The 24067-nt window shown below is 40.0% G+C and overlaps 1 protein-coding gene across 3 annotated transcripts in view; it reads right to left on the reverse strand.

Moving 5' to 3' along the window:
* Nucleotides 1–24067, reverse strand: part of LOC136883515 (kelch domain-containing protein 2) — an 82457-nt gene that overhangs the window by 46288 nt on the left and 12102 nt on the right. For 2 of the 3 annotated variants that reach the window (XM_067155878.2, XM_067155879.2), the window contains exons 4-7: nucleotides 23467–23620; nucleotides 22863–23180; nucleotides 17695–17810; nucleotides 6759–6928 (exon numbers count right to left, since the gene is read on the reverse strand). In XM_067155878.2, the coding sequence (XP_067011979.2) occupies nucleotides 6759–6928; nucleotides 17695–17810; nucleotides 22863–23180; nucleotides 23467–23620 (758 nt within the window). The remainder of the gene's footprint in view (nucleotides 1–6758; nucleotides 6929–17694; nucleotides 17811–22862; nucleotides 23181–23466; nucleotides 23621–24067) is intronic. The other variant, XM_067155877.2, reaches the window with a different exon arrangement.

Below are 24067 nucleotides of genomic sequence, written 5' to 3' on the forward strand. Positions count from 1 at the left end.
TTTATCTTTGTCTATGTTTCTTCCCTTTTCCTATACTTATCTAGCTTTCTTCTTATCCCACATCAAGATTGAAGATCTGTCAAGATGGTCCCTCAGTGATGAGCGGAACCTGCCAAGAGTAACAACCTGATTACCCTGGAACTTCACCCAGTGAAAGAGGGGTAGAAATAACTAACACATTTTTTTGGCATATCCGTAGACACTTGACACTTAAAGAGATAATGATGGTCAAACTTCACGTCGTGCTTTACGCGCCTTTTAGAGTGTAACAAGTTCAACTGACACAGTGGTGCAGCAGCTACTGCCGTGGCTTCACACTTTTACAACCCGTGTTCAAATCCCGATGATTATTTTGTTGTTGTTTCATTTATCTACTTACGTCCATTCAAGGTTACTACATGAACGTTTTTAATCAAGTTAATGGATAAAAGGATGTTATGTTAATTGTAAAAGTTTCAATTGCGTTTCACAATAAGTGTTATGTATTTATTATACAGTGAAAACTTGATTATCCATTCCTGAAAACTATGTTTTCCCAGATTATTCGTTCAAATTACGCGGTCCCACAAGCATCTTAATTAAATCATGTTGTGAAAATCCTCTATTATCCATTCCTCGAAGAAACGATTTCCCGGATCAACCATCCAGAAATTTCAATCTTATCAACACTAAATCCTCGATCAAGCATTTTTCAATAAACTGTATCTCACAAAAGGATGGCTATGACATACTATGGATCTTGGTGTTAACGACCCGTCATTGCGATACTTAGAACAAGTACTGTTACTGTATTGGAAAATCGATCGGTGAAGTAGCATAAGGAACCATCTTAGCATCGCATTCAGGTGGTATTGTTTCGAGAATCCTCAGAAAACATAAAACAGAAAGTGGCCATGATGACTGGAAGGAGACAGCGCGCATTTCGAAAGCTGTACTTGAATTACAAGTAATGAAAATCATTGCAAATCCGTACTGAAAGTATCTTATAATCAATACAATTCAAAATGTTAAGGTTTGAGTTAAAACATTATTAAAATGATGGGACATGTTTCGCCCTTTCCTATGGGGCACCATCAGCCGTATCAATACCTCAAACCCTACCAGGTACCTGGTTAAAAATTGCTCTAAAATCTTCTGCGAAATTGAATACATAAAAAAACTTACAAACCATATTGTTACCTTGTATAAAATTGATCAAAGATCTACTGCACTAGTGAATACACTGAACAAAATTCACTTAAGAAAGCCATCATATAAGTAAACAATATTGATGGCCTGTGGTCATGATCGATGCTGAATATTAATGAAAGTTTAAAAAATATTATTACCAAATGGTGGAAATGAGTGTAGATCAATGCAAATATTTATGTACGAAATGATGGGGAAAAGTATTTCAATACTGTGCCAATATCTTTAATGTTCGACCTTGGCACACCGTACTTGATGTAATCTATTAAAAAATAGCGAACAAGTTGTAATTTTTTTTTGTTTTTTAGTTTCCTCATCACTTCGTACATAAATATTTGCATTGTCCTACACTCATTTCCACCATTTTGTAATAATATTTTTTTAAACTTTCCCTAATATTCAGCATCGACCATGGCCCCAGGCCATCAATATTGTTAAATTTTACTTATATGTCAGCATTTTTAAGTGAAGTTTGCTCAATGTATTCACTAGTGTAGTAGATCTTTGATTAATTTTGTGCAAGGTAACAATATGGTTTGTAATTTTTTAAAAGTTTTTTTATGTATTCAATTTCGCAGCAGATTTTAGAACAATTTTTAACCAGGTAACTGGTAGAGTTTGAGGTATTGATACGGCTGATGATGCCCCATAGGAAAGGGGGAAACATGTCCCAACTCTCATTTTAATAATGTTTTAAGTCAAACTTCAACATTTTAAATTGTATTAAATAAGTGGAAGAGAAATAAATTTCTTACATTTACTATACACTGTACTTGAAGACAGAAAAAGTTTCATCAAATGTTCGTATTTGTGAAATGTCTACATTACATTCAGGGATAGATGTTTAATTTTTACTTTTTTTTTAAATTGTATCACCGAAGAGGTTTTCGGCACTTGCCTCAGAGCACTGTATAGTCACTGGGCTTTCAGGCAGGAACTGAAACTGTTCCTTCTTAACACAAATCTAGTATTTTAATATTATCGCATTGCACCATACATACAGCATATAAAGCCATCGTAAGTCTTGGGATTGCCTTTTACAGTTTTTGATCCTTAACATACTACTGGGAATTTTACGTTACTGTGCTAAAATGTCATAACCGCAGTTATTTTATTTGTGCAACATTACATGTGAAATGTTTGTATAATTTCCCACTCGTACTGACTTGTGCAGCGAGCGCGCTTTCCAGCTGAGCTCAAGGCAACGAATAATCGTAATTTCTTAAGTTCTGATGATATTTCTTTCCCTTTCCAATTCAACTGTGATTAGTGATGGGCAGAATTGAATATAATGCATTTGAGAACTTTATAGAATCGATACATTTGAAAGCCTATTCTCAGAGTTCAACATAAAATTTAAAAGCTTATGAAGGCCTAATTTACGCAGTACAAAATTTCCAGAAACTGAACAGTGTACCAGTGACCAAATTACAACAGAAGATTTAAAAATGAAGGAATTTTGCCACCATGTTGGGCTTTTTTGTATCTAATCTGCTTTATTTTATTAGATTAAAGTATTAAAAACTACTTGTAGTCCATTGTCATTTGGTTTTGCGTTATTAGAATTTTCGAAGTGTTTGGCTGATCAAAGTCGATGAAATGAAAGAAGTTCTCACAGGAAACTGAAAAAGTTTCCCCGGTAAAACTGAATGTTAAGTATCAAGATTTTTAACTCGCATACCAGTAATTAATGTTTGAAGCTGGCTCTGCAGTCTAACTTACCTGCCTCTCACCTGAAGGGCCCGGGTTCGTCAGGCATTTTTACCTGAATATAAGGACTGGTTCCAGGTCCACTCAGCCTACGTGATTACCTTTAACGGAGGAGCTATTTAATGGTGAGACAGCGACCCCGGTCTAGGGTGCCAGGAATAATGGCCAAGAGGATTCGTTACACTAACCATGTGCCACCTCATAATCTGCAGGCATTCGGGCTGAGCAGCAGTCACTTGCTACACAGAAGGCCCACTGGGGCGTTGGTTTGGTTTAGAAGTGTTTGTAACATTATAATTATACATATAACATTTTTGTGATGTTTAGCCCAATTGTTGATGGTTTTCATTCATTCCCGGATTTTCCATTTCCCTGCATTACAAGCTTTTCTCCCATGGTCCCTCCAAAAACTGAGAATCGAGGTTCCACTGAATAGCCTATATAGGCCTATTGTATTTTTCAGGGATTTCAATGTTTTGTAAGTTCATTCTTTTAGTAACGCTTTAGGGAGATACGGTGCATTCCCTTGGATGATACCGATCATAGAAACATTTGAAACATAGACATTTTTCATACCATAAGCATCGCTTGAAGGCCGATTTGCCACATTCACACATCTGAGTAGGAATATCACTCAGGAAAGAAATATCGTTAACATTACTGAAGATTTCATGTGTTGGAAAATTTCCGACAAATCACACATAACGCATCATTTTTCCAAAAATGGCGCTTGCAAATGATTATGAATCAATGTGTGGATTCTTAATGCATCATGTCTAGTCATGATATTCCTTTGTTGTGCAATGTGTAGGACAATTGACGTTTTAAAATTTGTTTACCAGGCATAACATTAACAGACGAAAAAGGACAATGATATTTCAAAATATTGAACAAAACCATTTATGTAGTAATTCTCAATGGACAAAGGTAAATAAATGTTTAAAACAACACAATTCATCGGAATTTGAACACAGGGCACAATAGTGTGAAGCCACGAACAACCAACTGCACCACTTGCTACGCACTCGTCATCGGCTGTAACTTTAATCAAAGTATATATAACTTCTTCCCGCATACATTGACCAGTTCAACTCAGTTTATGGATGTGTTTGCAATGACTAAACAGACCGATCCTGGTATAACACATACGCCCACGCAAATCACACTGAATGGATGCTGGAGGGCGGGATTGTAATTGATGGAGTTTTCTTGCTTGTCGCTTGGTCTCTTGATGTCTATGGCATTCTCTTTCAAACAAGTTGACAGCGGTGGATGTAGTGTTCCGCCACAGTGAACAGTCCACATCACATTCTTCCCATGTCTATATATTAATACCAGTTTTCTTCGTGATGTGTTTCAACTGGTCCTTAAAATGCTTAAGTGAAGCTCCATGAGGCAATCACATGCAGTTTTAAAGCAGTTGACTGACTGTTGTAGTTCTGCAGGTGTTAGAGCAGGAGATACGGTGTTATCAGCATACTGCAGTTCTGTCACCCGGCTAACCAGAGTACGTCTTTGTGAGCGGTCTTGCCAGATTGAAAAGGCCTCCATCAAAACAAAATTTAATCTAAAGTTGTTTGCAGATGATTTATGCAGCATGGCAGCCATGTACAGAGCAAAGAGTCTAGGAACAAGCACACAGCCTTGTTTCAATCCATGAGTGATTGGGAACGAATCTGATACCGAGTTACTGTGCAGAACCTGTTCAGACATGCCATCATGAAGAGCTTGAACCAATTCCACAAAACATTCATAACATTCAAAATGTCTCAATACTTTCCATATAGCAGATCTAGGTACTGAATCAAAGGCTTTTTCCAGATCACAGAAAACTAAATACAGAGGCTGCATTTTTCCTGGAGTTGTCTAGCACAGAAGATTATATCTATTATCCCTCTGAAGGTTCGGAAACCACACTGAGACTCAGGCAAAATCCTCTCTGAGATAACACGGGAGCCGGTTTAATGGAATCCTCGCGGGAATTTTACCTACAGTTGACAAAAGCGATATACCACGGTAGTTCCCACATACACTACGATCGCCTTTCTTGAAGATAGTGATGATTGCAGCATTCTTCAAGTCGTCAGGTAGTTCTCGAGTTTCCCAAATCAATAGTACGAGTGTGAAAAGTCTAGTCTTCAAAGGTATACCTCCATTTTGTATCAGTTCCAGAGGGATGTTATCACTACCAGGAGCCTTTCTTGGTTTTAGCTGATTGAGTGCTCTGGTGAAGTCTCTGTATGTGGGTGGAACTGCCATCCATGATTGTTGGGGCTGCTGAGGGCATTAAAAAGAAAGTCTTCAGTGACATTGGAGACATGATTTAGAAGCGCAGAGAAATGTTCCTTCCAACACACTAAAATTTCTCCATTATATCATAGAAGTTTTGCAGGTCACGGGCATCAAATAGTCTTTGCAGTTTTTCTAAGCACTAATAGGCAAGTAAAGCATGTCGGAAACTTCGACTGTCATTTTCTCGGAAACGGTCAAGTGCCAAAACATGTTTGCTTATTTCGACCATTCCTTCACCGAGCGAAGAGCCTGGAAAAATGGGTTGTTACACTTCGCGGGTTCCTCTCCTGATGAAGCTGGGAAGCAGAAACGAGCTCAGCAGAGGCAGAGAAGGGATGGATGTAAAAGAACTGGGATCGATAACGAGAGAGCCTATCTATTTGAAAATGGAGTGTATGAAGATGAGAGGATAGTCCTTGTCTTTTTGTGTTTCCATGTTTAACCTCATCTCCTATTTCTGTTGCTCTCTCTTCCCACACTGACCTGCCATTGTGTTCATCCTATTATATGTGTTGCTATCTTATTCTCCTTCCTCTCTCTCTGACTCAACTGTTCATCAGTGTATACCAATAAGTTTATTTATTTTCATTTCCTGTAAAGCACATAATGATACATAAAAAAGCCTACTAAATTACTTTTTCGTACGTATTCTAAGGGTGAAAAGGGAGATGGACAGAAACATTTCATGGTCTGAATTACCCCACCTGAATGTTAAGTATTTTGGTCTTTTCACTTTAAAGGACTAGAGACCTAGTTTACCTGCTCATTAATATTATTATGTAACATGAGCCATTCCAAAGGTAATGTACATTTATCATTGAGACAGCTTCCTTAACTCACTGGCATACCCTCATGCCTCACAACCGTGCGATAGCTCACAGAATAAACATATGCAATCAGATTTGAGCATGTAAGTCAAATGACCACCAAGAGATGGCATGACTTGTTATGAACAATTCGAAAGAGGAAGAATTGCCATTTCTGGCAAGAGAAACTGCATTTGATTAGCTCAACTAGTTTCCGTTCTATCTGAAATTGAGTGTAAATCTCAATGCACCTGCCTCCACCCAACCCAAGGCCAGTAGTATTAGTCAGAACATGTAGCAGGCAGTTGTTAGCAAGCAGTGATATTTCTGATTCTGAACAAGAGCAAGAGCGACAGCGAGTCAGAAAAGTGAAGAATTGCACAGTGGTAGGGATAAAAGTGACAATAATTCAGAAAATTCTGGAGGAGATGAATGTGATGTTAAATGGCTGGGTTAAAGTAAAAACCCGATAAACGAACAGTGGATTAATACTCGATTAATAGTATAGGTCCAATATTACTCATAAAATCCTCTTCTCTAACCAATACGAATGTGTTAAATGTCTTGTAGCTCTGCACATCCCTGACTGATCCAGAATTTTCCATGCTACAAAAAACTACTGAAATGCCAAAAAATCCCAAGGTAAGATCTATGATTATTTCATTTTTAAATTTAAAATCTGTATGAGAACCAAACAAATCAGTCCTTCCTCTATCGCACAATGACTGATAAGCCAATTAAGTGATTGTGTGGAGTACTCACTGGATGTACTTTGTTTATCACAGGGACGAGAATGTTGTTGCGGTGCCCTCCTACTATGATGAGATCGCCTGGAGGGAGAAAAGGAGCCTTGTGCCACAGACGGGGTGTGTTCGGACCCTTGGTAAACTTCACCCATCGGCACCCTGGCAGCTCCAAGAACCAACAGTCGCCTGCATTGCATCACATGCACCACAAGTTAAAAACATGGATATTACCACTCACCAAACTCCACCCTCCTACAGCATTAGTACACAATGTCAAAGAATTCTCTTTCCTATAAATGACAACATTAAAAACAATCAAAATTACAGATACAAATAAAATGATAATTCATTGTGTGTGCTGTGATACAACAAACATTCTCATACTCTTTTACAACCATGCAAGGATCCTACAAAGTGATTGAATGAAAATGTTGTTGCAGTGCCCTCCTACTATGATGAGATCACTTGCTTCAGTTGTCCCAAAGATTGTAATCTAAAATTTCAAACTCTGCATATTCAGAGATAGAACCTCTCCTTATGAATCCCAGTTCTCCTATACTTTCTTAAGTCCTGAATAAGCTCATTCATGCTTATCAGTTTTATCAGGGCGAAATAACATCTTCACAGCCCTCCCTGCGACTGTCCATCTCCCTCATGTCCCACCTCATAGATGCATTTCACTTTCGACAATGGCACCTTTGTGTGTTGACGCCTAGTGCTTTAACAAAGATACGAAGCAGAAAAGACTTCCTCAAGAGATGAAAAGAAATCAACGAAAAATGACAAAAACAGATGAGGACAGAAAATAGAAACAATCTTTGAGTTCGCAGGTCAATTTGGCGAATTGTCCTTGATGTACGTTCTGTTATTGTTGTCCTCGGTCATTGGCCTCCTGCTTCCAAGATAGCATGTTCAATCCTGTCTGAGGTATGTAGCATTTCAGGATGTTTGTATGCGACAACTCCATGACGTTCACTTCTGGTGCATTAAAGAACTCTTTTTTTTTTTTTTAAAAATACAGTTTGCTTTATGTCACACCAACACAGCTAGGTCTTATAGCGATGATGGGTAGAGCCCTGCACGGATGCAGATATCCGCGTGAAGTTACTGTCTTGGTGGATACAAAATGTACGCCAGTGCGGATAATTTTGTTGATAATTTCTAAATAATGATGTTTTTTGATTTTCACTCAGGTATACTCTTACTTTTGCTTGCAGTTAGGCCACCCTTGACACTGGTATGGGAGAATGGTGATATACAGAGCCTTGAGATCATAAAGCCATAAATCAGACCTAAGCCTAACTGGCTCCTGCCTGCAATTAATGGAAGGAAGGAACAAAGGTCAATATGTCGGTAGTTATCGCAAGAGAAAATCCCTCATAAACCCGTGACTGTAGGAATTCTGGTGCCAGGTATCAGGCCTATTGTATTATGTTAACAGATCTATCCGTTTCAATAGCTTGGGTGTAATATAAATCAAACCCCATGGCTCAAGAGCCCCGAAAGGCCTTGGCCTACCAAGCGACCGCTGCTCAGCCTGAAGGCCTGCAGATTAGGTGGTGTCGTATGGTCAGCACAACGAATCCTCATGGCCATTATTCTTGGCTCTCTAGACCAGTTGGGTGTAATATATTGTAGGTAAATATTTATAATATCCGCGGATAACCATCCACAGATGCGGATGTTATTTTGAATATCCGCACAGGGCTCTAACGATAGGATAGGTCTAGGAGTGGGAAGGAAATGGCTGTGAAAATGGGAAACCACAGAAAACCATCTTCAGGGCTGCCGACAATGGGGTTCAAAGCCACCACCTCCAGAATGCAAGCTCACAGAAGTGCACCCCTAACCTCACAGCCAACTCCCTTGGTAAAGAATTCCTAAATTGCAAAATTACAACACCTCACAATTAAATGAACATTAAGCAATTATTATTATTATTATTATTATTAATAATTACAGTATACTGCTTTTCAGCATTCAGTCTGCAAACTTCCATGAATTAACTAAATGTCTCCACATTCCTCTCTCTGTTGCTAGCTCTATGGCTTCATGTAGTCCCATGCGTCTTATCTTTAGATCATTAGAAACTCTGTCTTACCTCTGTCATCTGTCTCTCTCTACTTCTCTATCCTCCATGACCAAGACCATTATACTCCCAGGTAATCTACCCTCCCCCCATTCATTTCACATGATCCCACCACCAAAGTTGGTTTATGTATACCACTTCATCCGTCTAGTACTCTACACCAGAAGTGCTCATGGTGGGCATTTCGTCCCACGGGCACTGTAAGCGGGCGGGCAGGTAGGCGATTAGCATATCGTCCCTTAAGAATTGATACCGCATATCTGACAATGTTCTCCCTATCCATTATGTTCCTTAAGACTAGTCATGTCTCCCAGTCACATCCAGACATGCAGTCCATCAGAACAATTTATGTTATGTTCATTTTCCTACACCGTCGTGTAAAGGAAAATGAACATTACCGTACCGAACTGTATATTTGTATGACGTATATGAACAGTACTACAGTATAATGTAGACAAGGCTCAGTTTCCTTTATACTACAGCATAGGAAAATGAACACAACGTAAACTGCTCTGATGGCCTACATATCCACAAGTGGCTGGGAGGCGCGAACAGTCCTAAGGAACATAATGGATAGGAAGAGCCTTGTCAGATACTGGTATCAATTCTTAAGGGACGATATGCTATTCAGCCACAGTGACATTGTCGTAACGTCACAGGCCATGAAGTTAGGCGAAGTTCCTCCAGTGTCTCTCTCTAGATCACTGTGGCAATACCCGAGTTTGAAATGGAGGCAGAAAATAATGAAAGAAAGAGGGCGTAAATCCAAGTCATTTTCAATTTACGCTGTAAGAAATAACTTAGTTATGTTCATTGCACTTTATATATTTTGACCAAATACAATAAAGAGCTAGGCCAAGAACCTCAAATATGTTTGTACTGTACGTAACGAATTATGATGTTCAATATTATATTTCAGGAGGGCTTTAGAAACACTTCTAATACAATACACAATTAAGGTCGATAAATTGTGGCTTGCGGTTGCTTGGATTTAAATTATCTGTTTCACTCACTCACCAACAATCCGATCACGCTTATAAATACAGTAAGATCTCCTTAATTCGAAATCGTTGGGACGCAAAAGTCGGACTTCCAATTACGTGATTTCGAACTAACCACCAAATCATAATTCAAAAATGCCAACCCTCGCGGCGTCACAAAGTATTAACCTTGATTTATAGTTTCAACCTTTTAAATGCCATGGAAAAAAAAAATCCAAAATGTATCCATCCAACATAACATCACGCAATGAAATTTAAAGAAAAAGAAAAAATGATTCAAAGACGAGGAAAAATCTATACTGGCCCCCCTGTGTAAGTGCTTTATTCTTCGGATTACTGTACTGTATGCATTTTAGATGCCTTATACTTACACGGAAAGTACCCAATGCCCTTAACACATCGTGGCTTATCGAACTTTCCTATGAAAAGGGGAGAAAGTCTCTCCCATCTGCATTGCAACACAGTACAGTGATTATCGTTGTACAATTTCCTGCCATGGCACTTAACCATGGCAGCCTTGTCTCGTAATTCAAAATGCCAACTCTTGTTGAGTCACAAAGTATTCTAAGACCCATTATGCATGCAATCACCTCGATTATCAGTTTAAACCTTTCAAATGCCATAGAAATCTATTTCCGAAACGTATCCAACAAGGAGCATTTACATTATTCAATAATGCACTTGGATAAAACACTGGCAAACATAACGTCATGCAACGAAAGAAAAAAAATTCAAAGATGAGGACAAATTTTGCTGGTTCTCCTGTGCAAATGCTTTATCTGTTGGATTACCGTGCCATTTGCATTTATAGATTCCTGGTACTTGCACGGAAAGTGCCTGACGCCCTTAAAACATCGTGGCTTTTCGAACTTTTATATGATGAGAGAAGGAATTCTCTCGCTTCCATGTCCATTGCAACACAGTACAGTGACCCCAACCCTTGTACGATTTCCCGGCTGGCACTTTTTTCCTCTAACACCGAAAGTTCGTTTGGGTTCAGCATTAAAAAATAAAAAATTCCGTAACATCAGCACTGACAATATTACAAGTAATGAAAATCATTCCGAATCCATACTGAAAGTAATCTTATGATAAAAGTAAGAAATTTATTTCTCTTCCACCTATTCAATACAATTCAATAAGTTAGAGTTAAATCCACATTAAAATAAGAATTGGGACATGTTTCGCCCTTTCCCATGAGGCATAATCAGCCGTATCATTACCTTAAATCATATCAGGTACCTGGTTAAAAACTGATCTAAAATCTACTACAAAATTGAATACATTAACTTAAAAAGCCATCGTTGTATGGTACAAGTGAAAAATTAACAATATTGATGGCCTTCAGCCATGGTCAATGTTGAATATGAATGAAAGTTTAAAAATATTGTACAAAATGACGAAAGTGAGTATAGAACAATGCAAATGATTATATACAAAATGAAAAGGAAATGCAATTCCAACACTGTGTCATTTTTTGTAATATTGGACCTTGGCATGTGTACTTGATATATCTGTGGCTTGGTTCTAAAAGGGCCAATGTCATTTTTTATCGAAATTGAGATATTAACTGATACAAACGAGTTTTATCCTGGCTTGCAACATGTTAAAAGAGCCAATGTCTCTGTTAAGTACTAAACGAACCGTTAACGTTTAATTAAATAAGCCCTTGTCAATAATGTTAGATTACCAAAAAAGATTAGAGACCTGGCAATTTTTGAAGAATACGATAGAAAAAATTAGCGTTTAATAAGGTGACTTCCACAAAGCAAGTATAAAGTTATTTAAAGTTAGTTGTCGAAAACAATAATTGAGAAAACTATAAGCAAAACTTCAAATACTCATAGCTCAAAAACAATTTTTTTGACATTGGCCCTTTTAGAACCAAGCCACAGATATATTCTTATTCAAAAGTAGCGAATAAGTTCTAGTTTTTTAGTAGCCCAGAAAGACATTATATTTATGTTGTAGTTCTAATTGAGCACCTATGTTGAACAATTTATTAGAGAACAACTTAATGAGGCTGTTGAAATGTCATTAGACCACCTTTTTCTCTACAAATTATTATATAAAAACTAATAAGGAAATGCATTCCAACACTGTGCCATTTTTCGTAATATTGGACCTTGACATGTGTATCTGATATACCGTATAATCTCGAATACCACCCACAATGGTTTTTCAAAAATATTACTTCCAAAATTGGGTGCGGGTCTTATTTAAAATTTTGGGAAATTTATCTTTCTGAATGCGTGTAAATCGGGCATCACCGCCGACGCGCCTTGGCAACGATGCTCTCTCCGCTCTCAGTATACGCTACTTCCGCGCTTGGCATCAGTCTCACGCATGAGTCTAGTGTCGACCTAAGACAAGGCGCTGGTTAATAGAGCAAACGCCTGAAAAGCCTTGCATCTGATATATTTTTGACAGGCTCTATTGGTGAAAAATATCTAATTCCCTCCATGGGAATTTGGAATTTTCCATTCAGAATTGTTAGGCGGGCAATAATTCCATTTTGGAGATTTGTCTCCCGTATGCAGTTATCAGACTGTGCCTCTTGTAGGGGCTTCTAATGGGTTCACCGGCATACACCCCAGCGTCGGTGGGTAGGGTCCGACATATCCCACTCTGATGAGTCTAGTGTCAGACCTAAGACGAGGCGCTGGTTAATAGAGCAAACGCCTGGAAAGCCTTGCATCTGATAAGACTTTACCTGCCGGGCAAGTTTTGAGAGCTGAACATTATTAGCTGTATTTCTGGTGACATACAACTCAAATTAGCTTAGTATACTGAAAAAAAGCATTATACTGTAACAGTGATCGAAATTGTATTGCAGGATTTTGACCATTAATGCTTCCCTTGATTTGCAACGGTCACACCAGCCTCTTGCATTGGTAGCGTAGGGAACACATTTTATACATCAAGCTTTCGCAAAGAAACTCTAAAAGGATGTAAAATTAAAACCTATTTGGAAATAATTTCAAATGGGATTTAATTTTCTACTTTTCAGTTTTCAGACACCGGGTATAAGTTAGTGAATGTATCCCAATTACCCCAAGCTTCCCCGTAGCATAATGACTAACACGCGCAGTTCATAATACGAGGTTTGCAGGTTCGAGTCTTCCTTATGACGAATCTTTTTTAATTTTCATTATCAGCATTCTATTAATCTGTTTGCCACTTTTCATACGTTCTTTTGTTAATAATATATTTCATTGAAATGTTTAATCACAATATTATGTTCACTACGAAAATGCTTTATGTGTGTTACTTATAGAAAGTGATGTTACGATTAATATAGCACATAGGACTGTGGGCCAGGTAGCAGATTCCCTATCAGTTGTTTAGGTAGTCTTCTTGAAAATAATTTTGAAGAAATTGGAAACTATTCCATTCCCGAATTCCTCTTCCTATGTATGGATATTTACCCTGATTAGTTCATCAACAGTACCTTCCAACTTTATCTTCATAAAGTTAAACATTAGAATGAAATGCATTATCAATAAATGGAAGCATGTAGAACTAAACAAGGTCACAGAGCTAGTTGCAAATAGAGCATCATGGAAATACTTAATCAATTCACAGAAGCCTGCAGATAGAATGCTCAAAGGCAATAAGTCCGTAAGGAAGATGTGGGTGTATATACGTATATGGAAGCGCATAAACAAGTGTTAAGAACAATGGCAGGGAACGAAAATAAATTTTTAAATGAAAACCTGCGTACCTTCTATTACGGAGCGAGTGACTTGACCAATCTACTACGAGAATACTTTCCAAAAACGCTGCCTTACATGACATGTTATAACTGGCCTAAGAAAATGTAATCTCGAGATTTTAATCCCAATTGGGTATTGATTTTGAAGCTCATAGATTACAATCACGAAAGTTTGACATAAATCGTTGTCCATATCCCTTAAAGACTCCCCTTATTAGGCTTTTTGATGATAATCAACAGATGCAAGAACAGGAAAATAAGACAATCGAAATGAGCTTCATACATCTGATGATAGATAGCACCACACTCGAAAGCGAGAAGTCGCTGAAAATCAGTCTACCCAACTCCGTATATCGGTGTCTAGTTTCGGGTAGCAAACCCAGCGCTTGCACGGAGGTGGCTGCATGCAAGGAAAAATTGATCTAAAATCTACTACAAAATTGAGTACATAGTATACAAATTATTTTAAAAACTAATAAGATAATGCATTCCAACACTGTGCCATTTTTCGTAATATTGAACCTACTCCCAGGTAGTTTACCTCCCGGGCAGCTGCCAGCCACTTCACCAGCAGATGGTAGAATAGGTATTGAATAGGTGGAAGAGAAATAAATTTCTTACTTTTATCACCAACAATACTCTTCGGTGCATACAAATCGATTATATGAGCCACGCTTTTTCGCCAACTGTCGGCATCGCCAGTATTCGCGGATTATGTTTCTCCGCACACTGCCTGCTACGTGATATTGTGGCGTTCCTTAGAACGCTGAATATAAAAGAATTACAATTTCACTCAAACTTAGCACATATGGAGCACATTGTAGACACACCAAAGTCAGTGAAAGTGTGGAAAGCTACCCCTGCACGTTCCAGAAGACACGTTCTTTCATGATGCAGATAAATTTTGAATTTAAATTACTCTGTAAAATACTATTTTTTAAAATGTAAAGGCAGTTTTGAATTAAAAGTCTGAATTTCGGTAATGGGACCGACAATGTTCTTCGAATTACGAATTATCCGTATTTCAAAATAAATAATTTAAATAACATGCAAAACCGCACCTCATGTTTCCAGAAACAAGAGCTTCTTCGAATTAGGCGAGATTTTGAATGAACAGATTTCGAATTATCGAGGTTCTACTGTAATAATAATGTTATCCATCGGCTTTATGTCCCACTAACTACTTTTATGGTTTTCGAAGACACCGAAGCACCGGTTGTTAGTCTCTTAGCAGTTCTTTTACGTGCCAGTAAATCTACCGACACGAGTCTGACGTCTATGAGCATCTTCAAATACCACCGGATTGAGCCAGGATCAAAACTGCCAAGCTGGGGTCAGAAGGCCAGCGCCTTAACCATCCAAGTCACTCAGCCTGGCCCAATCATGCTTACCGAGAATAACAACAATTAGGGTATTTACTTGAAGGCATACTGTATATCTAATTGGTACATGCATTTACATTATTCTTGTACGAAGGTCAATCAAATATAAATGGGATTTTTGTTCCTGAACATCAACAGCTGGTAGGACTGGCCCCGTATTTCTGCTATGCTTAGACGAACCCTTAGGAGTCAACGTGCTGTTAGATATTTCCTGCCGTTTCACGAGTAATGCTCACATGTCGGAGCAACAGGTCCACCCCTCCACTGCGCAAAATATAATTATAAAATTTCTTGCTCGTGAAGGAGTTACAGCTGCGGAAATTTGCCAGAGATTGACTGCACAGTTTGGTGATCAAACATTGTCAAGGACGCGTGTGTTTGCCTGGCATAAAAAGTTCAAGGTAGGACGAGAACGAGTGGAAAATCAGCAATACGATCACCGTCCTCGGACCAGCATTACACACGAGGCATTTTGCTAATTGATTTTTTGCAAGAGCGATGTACAATCAATGCTGGTTACTACTGCGACCTGTTGAACAAGGCGAGGGTTGCATATCATCGCAAAAGAAGAGACCAACCAATTCGACAGGTTATCCTCCATAATACCAATATAAATGGTCCATTATTGGACATTATAAATTTTCCAGCTAGCTCATTCTTGGTTGCCAGCGTTTCGCCCTCGTGTGCTAGGGTGAGCTCATCAGTTGGTACCTAGCACACCTACCAATACGCTGGCTAGTGCATACCGTGGAGGCCACTGCGTAGGCTAACTGGAGCCACCGGCAGTGCCAATGCACTAAGAGACTTTGTCTCATCACTAAAAATTGATGCCTGCTTGGCCATCAGATGATATAGATGTTGATTCCCATAGGGAATCTGAAATATTTGTCTTGAATGAGCAAATTTATAACACCAATATAAATGGTCCGTTATTGGACATTATAAATTTTCCAGCTAGCTCATTCTTGGTTGCCAGCGTTTCGCCCTCGTGTGCTAGGGTGGGCTCATCAGTTGGTACCTAGCACACCTACCAATACGCTGGCTAGTGCATACCGTGGAGGCCACTGCGTAGGCTAACTGGAGCCACCGGCAGTGCCAATGCACTAAGAGACTTTGTCTCATCACTAAAAATTGATGCCTTTGACCATATTTCCATATTTCTTCTAGATCGATTTACAACACCAAAACATCCCTAAAGAGTATATAGGTATGTCAAGATACGTATGCTTGTTCTTCTACCAAAGCGAAAGCTGGTTTAGGTGTGTGTAAAATTTTCCTGTTGAAGTCATTGAGCATTGGGGAACAACTCTGAATCCAAACATGTTCAACACTGTCATTAACTACTTGAAAGAGCAGCTGATGCCAGTACTACCAATAACCCAGCTATATGCAGATGTTATCATTATGGTCAGCAAAATGTGTGAAGTGATGGAGAACATCACTGGAGAGAAACTAACTCAGGATCTGTTACAAGAAGACAGAACACATGTTCTGCAACTTTGCGAAGCCAGAGCTGTTTGGTCTGCACAATACTGTCTTCCTAGCCAGTGAATCAATGGTGATGGACCAAACAGGTTCAGGTCATTACCAACAATATCATAATCGACGAAGTTGTGCACTGTGTCAATGTTGGCCCATAAAGCTTACAGGAGAAGTTTTCAAGAGGGTCACCAGAAATGCCCTTATGTATGGATCCCAATGCTGGGCAAGGCAGAAGCACCACCCAATACACTAGCAATAAGACAACTGCAAGAAAGCAAAGTGACTTTAAGTAGTTGTTGAATTTGAACAATGGACAGCAGGTAATTAGTAAGCCAACTGATTTTTTAAAAATTTTTTTTTGCTATTGGCTTTACGTTGCACTGACACAGATAGGTCTTATGGCGACGATGGGATAGGGAAGGAATAGGAGTTGGAAGGAAGCAGCCATGGCCTTAATTAAGGTACAGCCCCAGCCAGCATTTGCCTGGTGTGAAAATGCGAAACCACGGAAAACCATCTTCAGAGCTGCCGACAGTGGGATTTGAACCCACTATCTCCCGGATGCAAACTCATAGCCACGCGCCTCTAACCACACGGCCAACTCGCCCGGTCCAACTGATTTTAATAATAGATATTTATTATAAAAATAAACAGATTTAAATTATCAATTTTTATTATAAAAAATAGATTTAAATCACTCTGATGACTCAAATACTAGGCTGAGTGGTTCAGATAATAGAAGTGCTGGCCTTCTGAACCCAAGTTGGCCACAGCCTGGTGGTATTTGAAGGTGCTGAAATGCGTTAGTTGTTGGTATATTTACCAGCATGTAAGCAAATTCTGCAGGTCAAAATTCTAGCACCCTATTAAGTAGTTTGTGGGACAAAACTAAATATTATTATTATTATTATTATTATTATTATTATTATTATTAGAGAATAAAACTACATCCCTTTCCTTTATGCATTGCCCCCAACTCCATCAGTTCTTGTTTTGGGTTATTCTTGATATGCCCTCTTTTTAAGTTTACAACCTGTCCCAGCTTCACCAGGCTACCAGGACATGTTTTTTGCCCTTTACTCCCTGTTGTTCCAAGACATTGCCTTGCCAATTCTACTTCTGATTGTATTTATAAAATGAATTGCAAAAACACATTAAAGTATATTAACATTTTGCATAAATATTGCAGTACAAATATTCAGACATGTCAAGCAAAGCATTTGCATCTTCAAATATTTTGCCTATTATTTACCAGGAACTGATATCTGAAGAAAATTACTTACTGAGGACAGTATTGAACTGGTTCAGTCCACCGTATAATACAGCACGGTTTGGCGAGATAAAGGTGAAACTGTGCCAAGATCTGCCTTCCGGTTGCTGATCAAGTGGCTTCACTAAACTGTAAATAGAAAAGCAACTGCTCAGAATTACAAACATAAACACTGTAACTTTTCCTAAGATATTTCTGAAATGTACAATTAACTGCCACAAACAAAATTTTTCTACATCTCTCCATCTTAAGTAAGGATATTCTTTCCCGATACATATTCTCAATTTCATATCTTTTTGCAATTTGAAAAATGACCATTAATCAAAGATGGGTGGGGAGATTGTAAATGCTATAAAATATTACCGTATAACCCCGAATACCACCCGCACTCTTTTTTCGAAAATGTCCCTTCCAAAATTCGGTGCGGGTCTTATTTAAAATTTTGGGAAATTTATCTTTTCAAATGCGCATAAATCGGGCATCACCACTTGGTAACAATGCTCTCTTTGCTCTCGGTGTACGCTACTTCCGCACTTGGTGACAGTCTCATGCATGTTTTCGGAATATCGACATGAATTCCACAAAGCGTTTACCATCTTTTACTGCGAGTGAGAAACTTAAAGTAGTTCGGGAAGCCAAAATTATTGGAAATCATGCCGCCGGTAGGAAATACGATATTGACGAGTCATGTATTCATGATTGGAGAAAGAAGAAAAATGGGCTATTAACATGTAGTGGCGATCATAGAGCTTTTCGTAGACTGAGTGTACAGTTTCCAGAAACTGAAAGAAAATCTTTATAAATATGTGACAGAAAGGCAGGAATTGGAATATGGCGTGACAACCGAAATGTGTGTCAGCTAAAGGCATTAGAGATCGCAAACGAACTTTCATTGGAAGGGTTTAAGCCGAGGATGGGTTTGTAATTTTTATAAAAGAAATGGGTTGAGCGTACGAAGGCGTACCTCAATTTCACAGCATCTTCCTGGTGCCTACAATGAGAAGTTATTTCAGCGTCACATAATTCAGTTGCGGAAGGAAAATGCATATTTGCTTTCCCAAATTGGCATGCAGATCAAGACGCCAGTCTACTTTGAAATGCCAGTGGACAGGACTGTGAATGTTAAGGGTGCAAAAAGTGTTACCATTAGAACAGGTGGTAATGAAAAACAACGGTGTATGGTAATGTGTATTCTCGCCAATGGAACCAATTTGCCGCCGTACATTGTTCTCAAGCGAAAGTCGCTTCCTAAAAATCTATCCGCTGGTGTTATCGTCAGATCTCAGAACTCCAGCTGGATGGACAGTTCAATTGTGGAAGACTGGGTAAAGTGTGTCTGGCAACATCACCCTGGTGCATTACTGTTCTCGACAGTTACCGGGGTCACACAACAGACGCTGTGAAGAAACATATAAGGATGGGAAAACTGACCTAGCAGTCATTCCGGGCGGAATGACGTCTATGATACAGCCGCTGGATGTCTGCGTGAACCATCCATTTAAAGCAGCCTTGAAACAGCTCTATACAGAATGGATGGCGGCTGATAATCACACACTGGCGCCAACTGGTCGCATTCAATGTCCAGAAGTTCAGCTGCTGTATTCGTGGATTCTGACGGCATGGAATCGTATGCCTGGAGACCTCATACGGAACAGCTTCAGGAAATGTACACTGACTTAGCAAATGTCACGGGATAGTCACCTAATAGCGTGTGGGGCCTCCTCTGGCCCTGCGAACTGCAGTGAGACGCCGTGGAAGTGAGTCGACAAGTCCCTGGTAGTTCTCTGGACGCAGCTGACACCAAATCGTTTGCAGAGCGGCTGCCAATGCTGGTCTGTCCATGGGTGCAGGATCCATGGCACGGAGCCTGCATTCCAGAACATCCCAGATATGCTCGATAGGGTTCATATCGGGGCTCCTGGTTGGCCATGGCAGTCGTTGGACCTCCGTTGCATGTTCCTGGAACCATTCCCAGGCGACGTGGGAGCAATGTGGCGGAGCGTTATCATCTCGAAACACCACAGAACTGTCTGGGCGGTGGAAGGCCACAAATGGGTGGAGATGGTCTCCGAGCAGCTCAACATACCGCGTACCATTCAAAGTCTCTTCCAGAATAACTAGGGGGCCCATTCCATACCAGAAAAATACACCCCAGACCATAACAGAGACACCAGCGCCCTGGACCACACCTTCGAGGCAGGCGGGATCCATCGCTTCATGTGGTCTGCGCATACATGATGCCTCCCATCGGCATGGTACTGCTGAAATCGTGATTCGTCTGACCATATCACGTTATGCCATTGTTCCAGTGTCCATCCCTGGTGACTGGCGTCAAATGCACGTCGTCGAGCCCGATGACGGTGGGTTAACAGTGGAACCCGTGTGAGGCGCCGGCTCCCATACCCCATAGAACCCATGCTCCTACCGACTGTCCACTGGGAGACGTGTCTAGCATGGCCTGTGTTGAATTGAGCTGTGATTTGTTGCACGGTTGCCCGTCTGTCACTACTGACAATCCGTCTCGGATGTCGCCAGTCACGGTCATCAAGGGTGGCTGGACGGCCGGTCATTCGTCTGTTGTGGACGGTGACACCCCATTCAACCATTCACGATAAACCCTGGACACGGTTGATCGTGTGAAGTCGAATTCCCGCACTACTTCCGAAATCGCACTTCCCATCCATTGGGCACCGACCACCATGGTGTCAGCTCACGACTACGTTCCATGTTACACCTGCCACATGCACAAACACTGCTCACAAGATCTCCTATACAACTGCCGCTGGCACAGGGGGCATGTGGTGCACAGACAACACACCTGCGCATCAGTGCTCCACTATCCCATGACATTTGCTCAGTCAGTGTAGCATTTCTAATGTTATGGATGGCAGCGATGACGACATTTTGTGGAAAGGTGAAGGTGATGAAAGTTCCGAAGTTGGTACTGATAATGATGATGATGATGATGATGAGTGAACTCGTTGGATATCGTTCTGGAAATGTTTGTTTACTTTTATTTGTATTTCCTAATCATTTGATGTGTGTTAGTAAAGATTGTAAATAATTTTGACTTCTCTCTTTTTTTAAATTTTGTTCTTTCAAAATAAGGGTGCAGGTATTATTCGCTGGCGGTTGGTATTCAAGATTATACGGTAATTTCAATCATCATAGGTGTTTGTCAAATGCAACCTCCTTCTGTGGTTCAATGACAGCGAGTGTTGGCCTTTGGATCCCAGGATCATATGTTCAAACCATGCAGAGATAGTCAGGTCTTTGGAGTGTAATTTAAGAATCTCATAATTGATCCGTACGCACTTCACAGTACAGAAATATGTAAAATTAAAAGTCTTACTTAGTCAATACACAAAATGTTAATTAGAAAACACAATTAACGACACGTTTCGGCTCTTTTGGGCCTTTTTCCCTTAATTCTACAAAACTGATATTCTTTTGAAGACTGAAGAGTGCCCAAAAGGACCAAAATATATATTGCTAATTGTACTTTATAATTAAATTTTGTGTACTGAACTAAGGTGGACTTTTTAATTTTTGCATATTTCTGTAGGTCTTTGGAGGGTGAACAAAAGTCAATTTGGAACACCACTTCGTAAGATGTCTGATGACACATTCGGTTTCTACCCGACAAAACTTAATTAAAACTCAGCCTCACCCAACAGAGAGTAGTGGTGGTGGTGGTGGTGGTGAATTTCGTTTTAAGAGGAAGGACACCTAGGTAACCATCCTCTCAGAACAAATTAAGTGGAAACAAAAATTAAAATCAAATAATTGATTAAACCAGGAAACTTGAACTGCATTAAAAATAATAAATAATTTTATGCAACCAAAAAGGACACAAGGTAATAGAGGTTCCCTTAGTAACAGAACATTTGAAATTTATATGCTCTTGAATAATCCACTCTCTCACATAAACCAAATGACAAGATCAGCAGGCTTCTCGATATTGGCTAATGTGAGTTCAAGTGTCTCCTGCAGGCCGAAGTTTCATCTTAGGCCAAGAGATCACCGCATTCAATGAGGATGTGGGTCGTCGTATATTCCGCACTAGTAGAACATACTGGAGGGATCTTCCCTCTTTAGAGGGTAAGAGTGCATAGATAATCCACGACCTACTCTCAGCCTACACAAACTATGGCCTCTCTCCGTGAATGTCAGAAAGAGGACAGCCATATGGCAGTTGTCTTCTCAATTCCTCTCAACTTGTCAGGAGTTCGGAGAGCTAGCCCAGGATGCCAAGATGGTTCAACGTAGCTTAGAAATATCACCAGCAGGTACGTTCATAGGTCTAGGTGGTAAAAGAAACGCTTTTTTCGGAGCTTGATTCCTAAGTTCATTTCCTTCAACCACAAAGTGGCCTGGAAGCCACACAAAGGTGATTCTTGTGCCAGCATTACACAACCTGGATAGAAAGTCATGAATGTGCTCACCAGTAGATATTGCAGGAAACGTGTATCAATAGACTGCAAAGAACTAAAAGAGTTGGTCCACATGAGAAAGTGATTTCATTCAACTTATGGATGTACAAGACGATGTCCCATACCACGAGGTACTTTTGTAAGCTTTTTCCAGGTCAGAAAACACGGCAACTAAGTACTCCTTCTGAAGAAAAGCCTCCTGAATGGCACTTGTGAAGCAGTGCCATACCAGTGGTAGACACCTGCAGGTTTCTGGGTTTCCATTTTGATAAGAGACTAATGTGGGAGCCCCGCATCTATACTGGTACTACATAAAATCAGCTTCATGGTCCATATCGGCCGTATCGTAAGTAGCCATGCACGGTGGAGAACGGAACGTGGGGAGCGGGAAGGTGAAGTAAGACGGCCACTGGCAAGTACTGTACTATTCGGGTGCACCATGAACTCACAGCTCCGAAATCATCACTTAAAAAGGTCTAACAAAAAAATTATATCCCCACCCAACACAACGGAGCTTAAAAAAATACTTTCATACGTCAAAAAAATTAAAAATAAAATTTTCCACGGACTTCATACTGTTCCCGTGTTGGCAGAAGTGAAAGTTTAAAAACAGAGAACTGAGCTTCAATGAACAAAAATCATGGTAAATGGAAAATAGAGTGGAGTGCTTCGGTGCACTATTCTACCCAGAGGTAATCTGGAATGCAGAAATAATGGAGAAGATGCAAGATGATGTTCACTCACATACCTGCCACTCCATTCCATTGTCTTGAGATCCAGACAGTGCAGGTCATTGGTTCGTCGGTTTAATAAACGTCCACCGAAGACATACACCTTGTCGCCAGTCAGGTCGGCTGCATGAGCTGCGCGCGGTGAAGGGATCTGTCCATGCGATTTGGGCCAGTCCCATCGGTTGCTCTCCGGATCATACCGCACCAGCTGATTGTTCCATCCCCGTGGCCAACCCGACGGCTGGGTTGATGGGTCCAGAATGTGAAGGAAGGGAATCGGAGCTACAAGATCTTGCACATTAGGTGGTGGACCAAAGCCTCCAAAGAAATATAATCTGAAACAGATAAAAGAGATTTTTAATTATCAACATAAACAGAGGTGTAGACTTTAACAGCAGGCATCAATCACCACTTGTCCCATGCTGTTTTACACTGAGAGGGTATTAAAACAGGGAGATGCTCCAACAACTTGAAAAGCAAGGAAGGAGGACTGTATTTAAAAACTGTTTTGGTTTACTGTAAATTACTTCCAGCTGCAGCAGACCAGCAGTATTCCCTCATTATAAGGGAGATGCCTCCTAGTTGGAACTGATCAAAAACTACAGCAAAGAGCTTCCTTACTTTCGTTGATATGTCCATCCCACTAGTTTATCACAGGCAGCAGGTAATGGTCCCGGTGGATGGAGCCACTCCCAGGTCATAGTGGTCAGGTCAAGTCGATACAACTGGTTGCTGTTCCCTTCCATGGACCCAGGATCGCTCTCACCATGGTAACCTGGAGAAGAGAATTTACACTGATCACTTAACAAGAACGATTGACGAAATATATCTTTCTTTAAACAGGCGAGGTTTGTCTATTATTACTAACCTTAAAATTTACTAGGAAAACCAGTGGTGGTGGTTTTAAGAGGAAGTACAAGATAGTGAACCTCAGTGAGTGGTGATAACAATATTTATTTATTTAAAAGTACAACTAGACAACAATCCTCAGTGAAAGGTGGTGGTGGTGGTGATTATTGTTTTAACATATTGAAGACCGGCCCTGGAGATCTCCGTATTACCGCAACCACGGTTGTGGACAGGCTCCGGAAATCTCTGTTTTTACGTACTGGCTTTGTTTTCAGCTTGTTGCTCTGTCTGTTAGCTAAAGTTTGAACTATTTGCCATCATGTCATGGAGTAGTGGGATCATTGATTTTAGCGCTGACAATTTATTTTAAATA

Source organism: Anabrus simplex, chromosome 11 (genome assembly GCF_040414725.1).
Source record: "Anabrus simplex isolate iqAnaSimp1 chromosome 11, ASM4041472v1, whole genome shotgun sequence".
Classification (NCBI taxonomy): domain Eukaryota; kingdom Metazoa; phylum Arthropoda; class Insecta; order Orthoptera; family Tettigoniidae; genus Anabrus; species Anabrus simplex.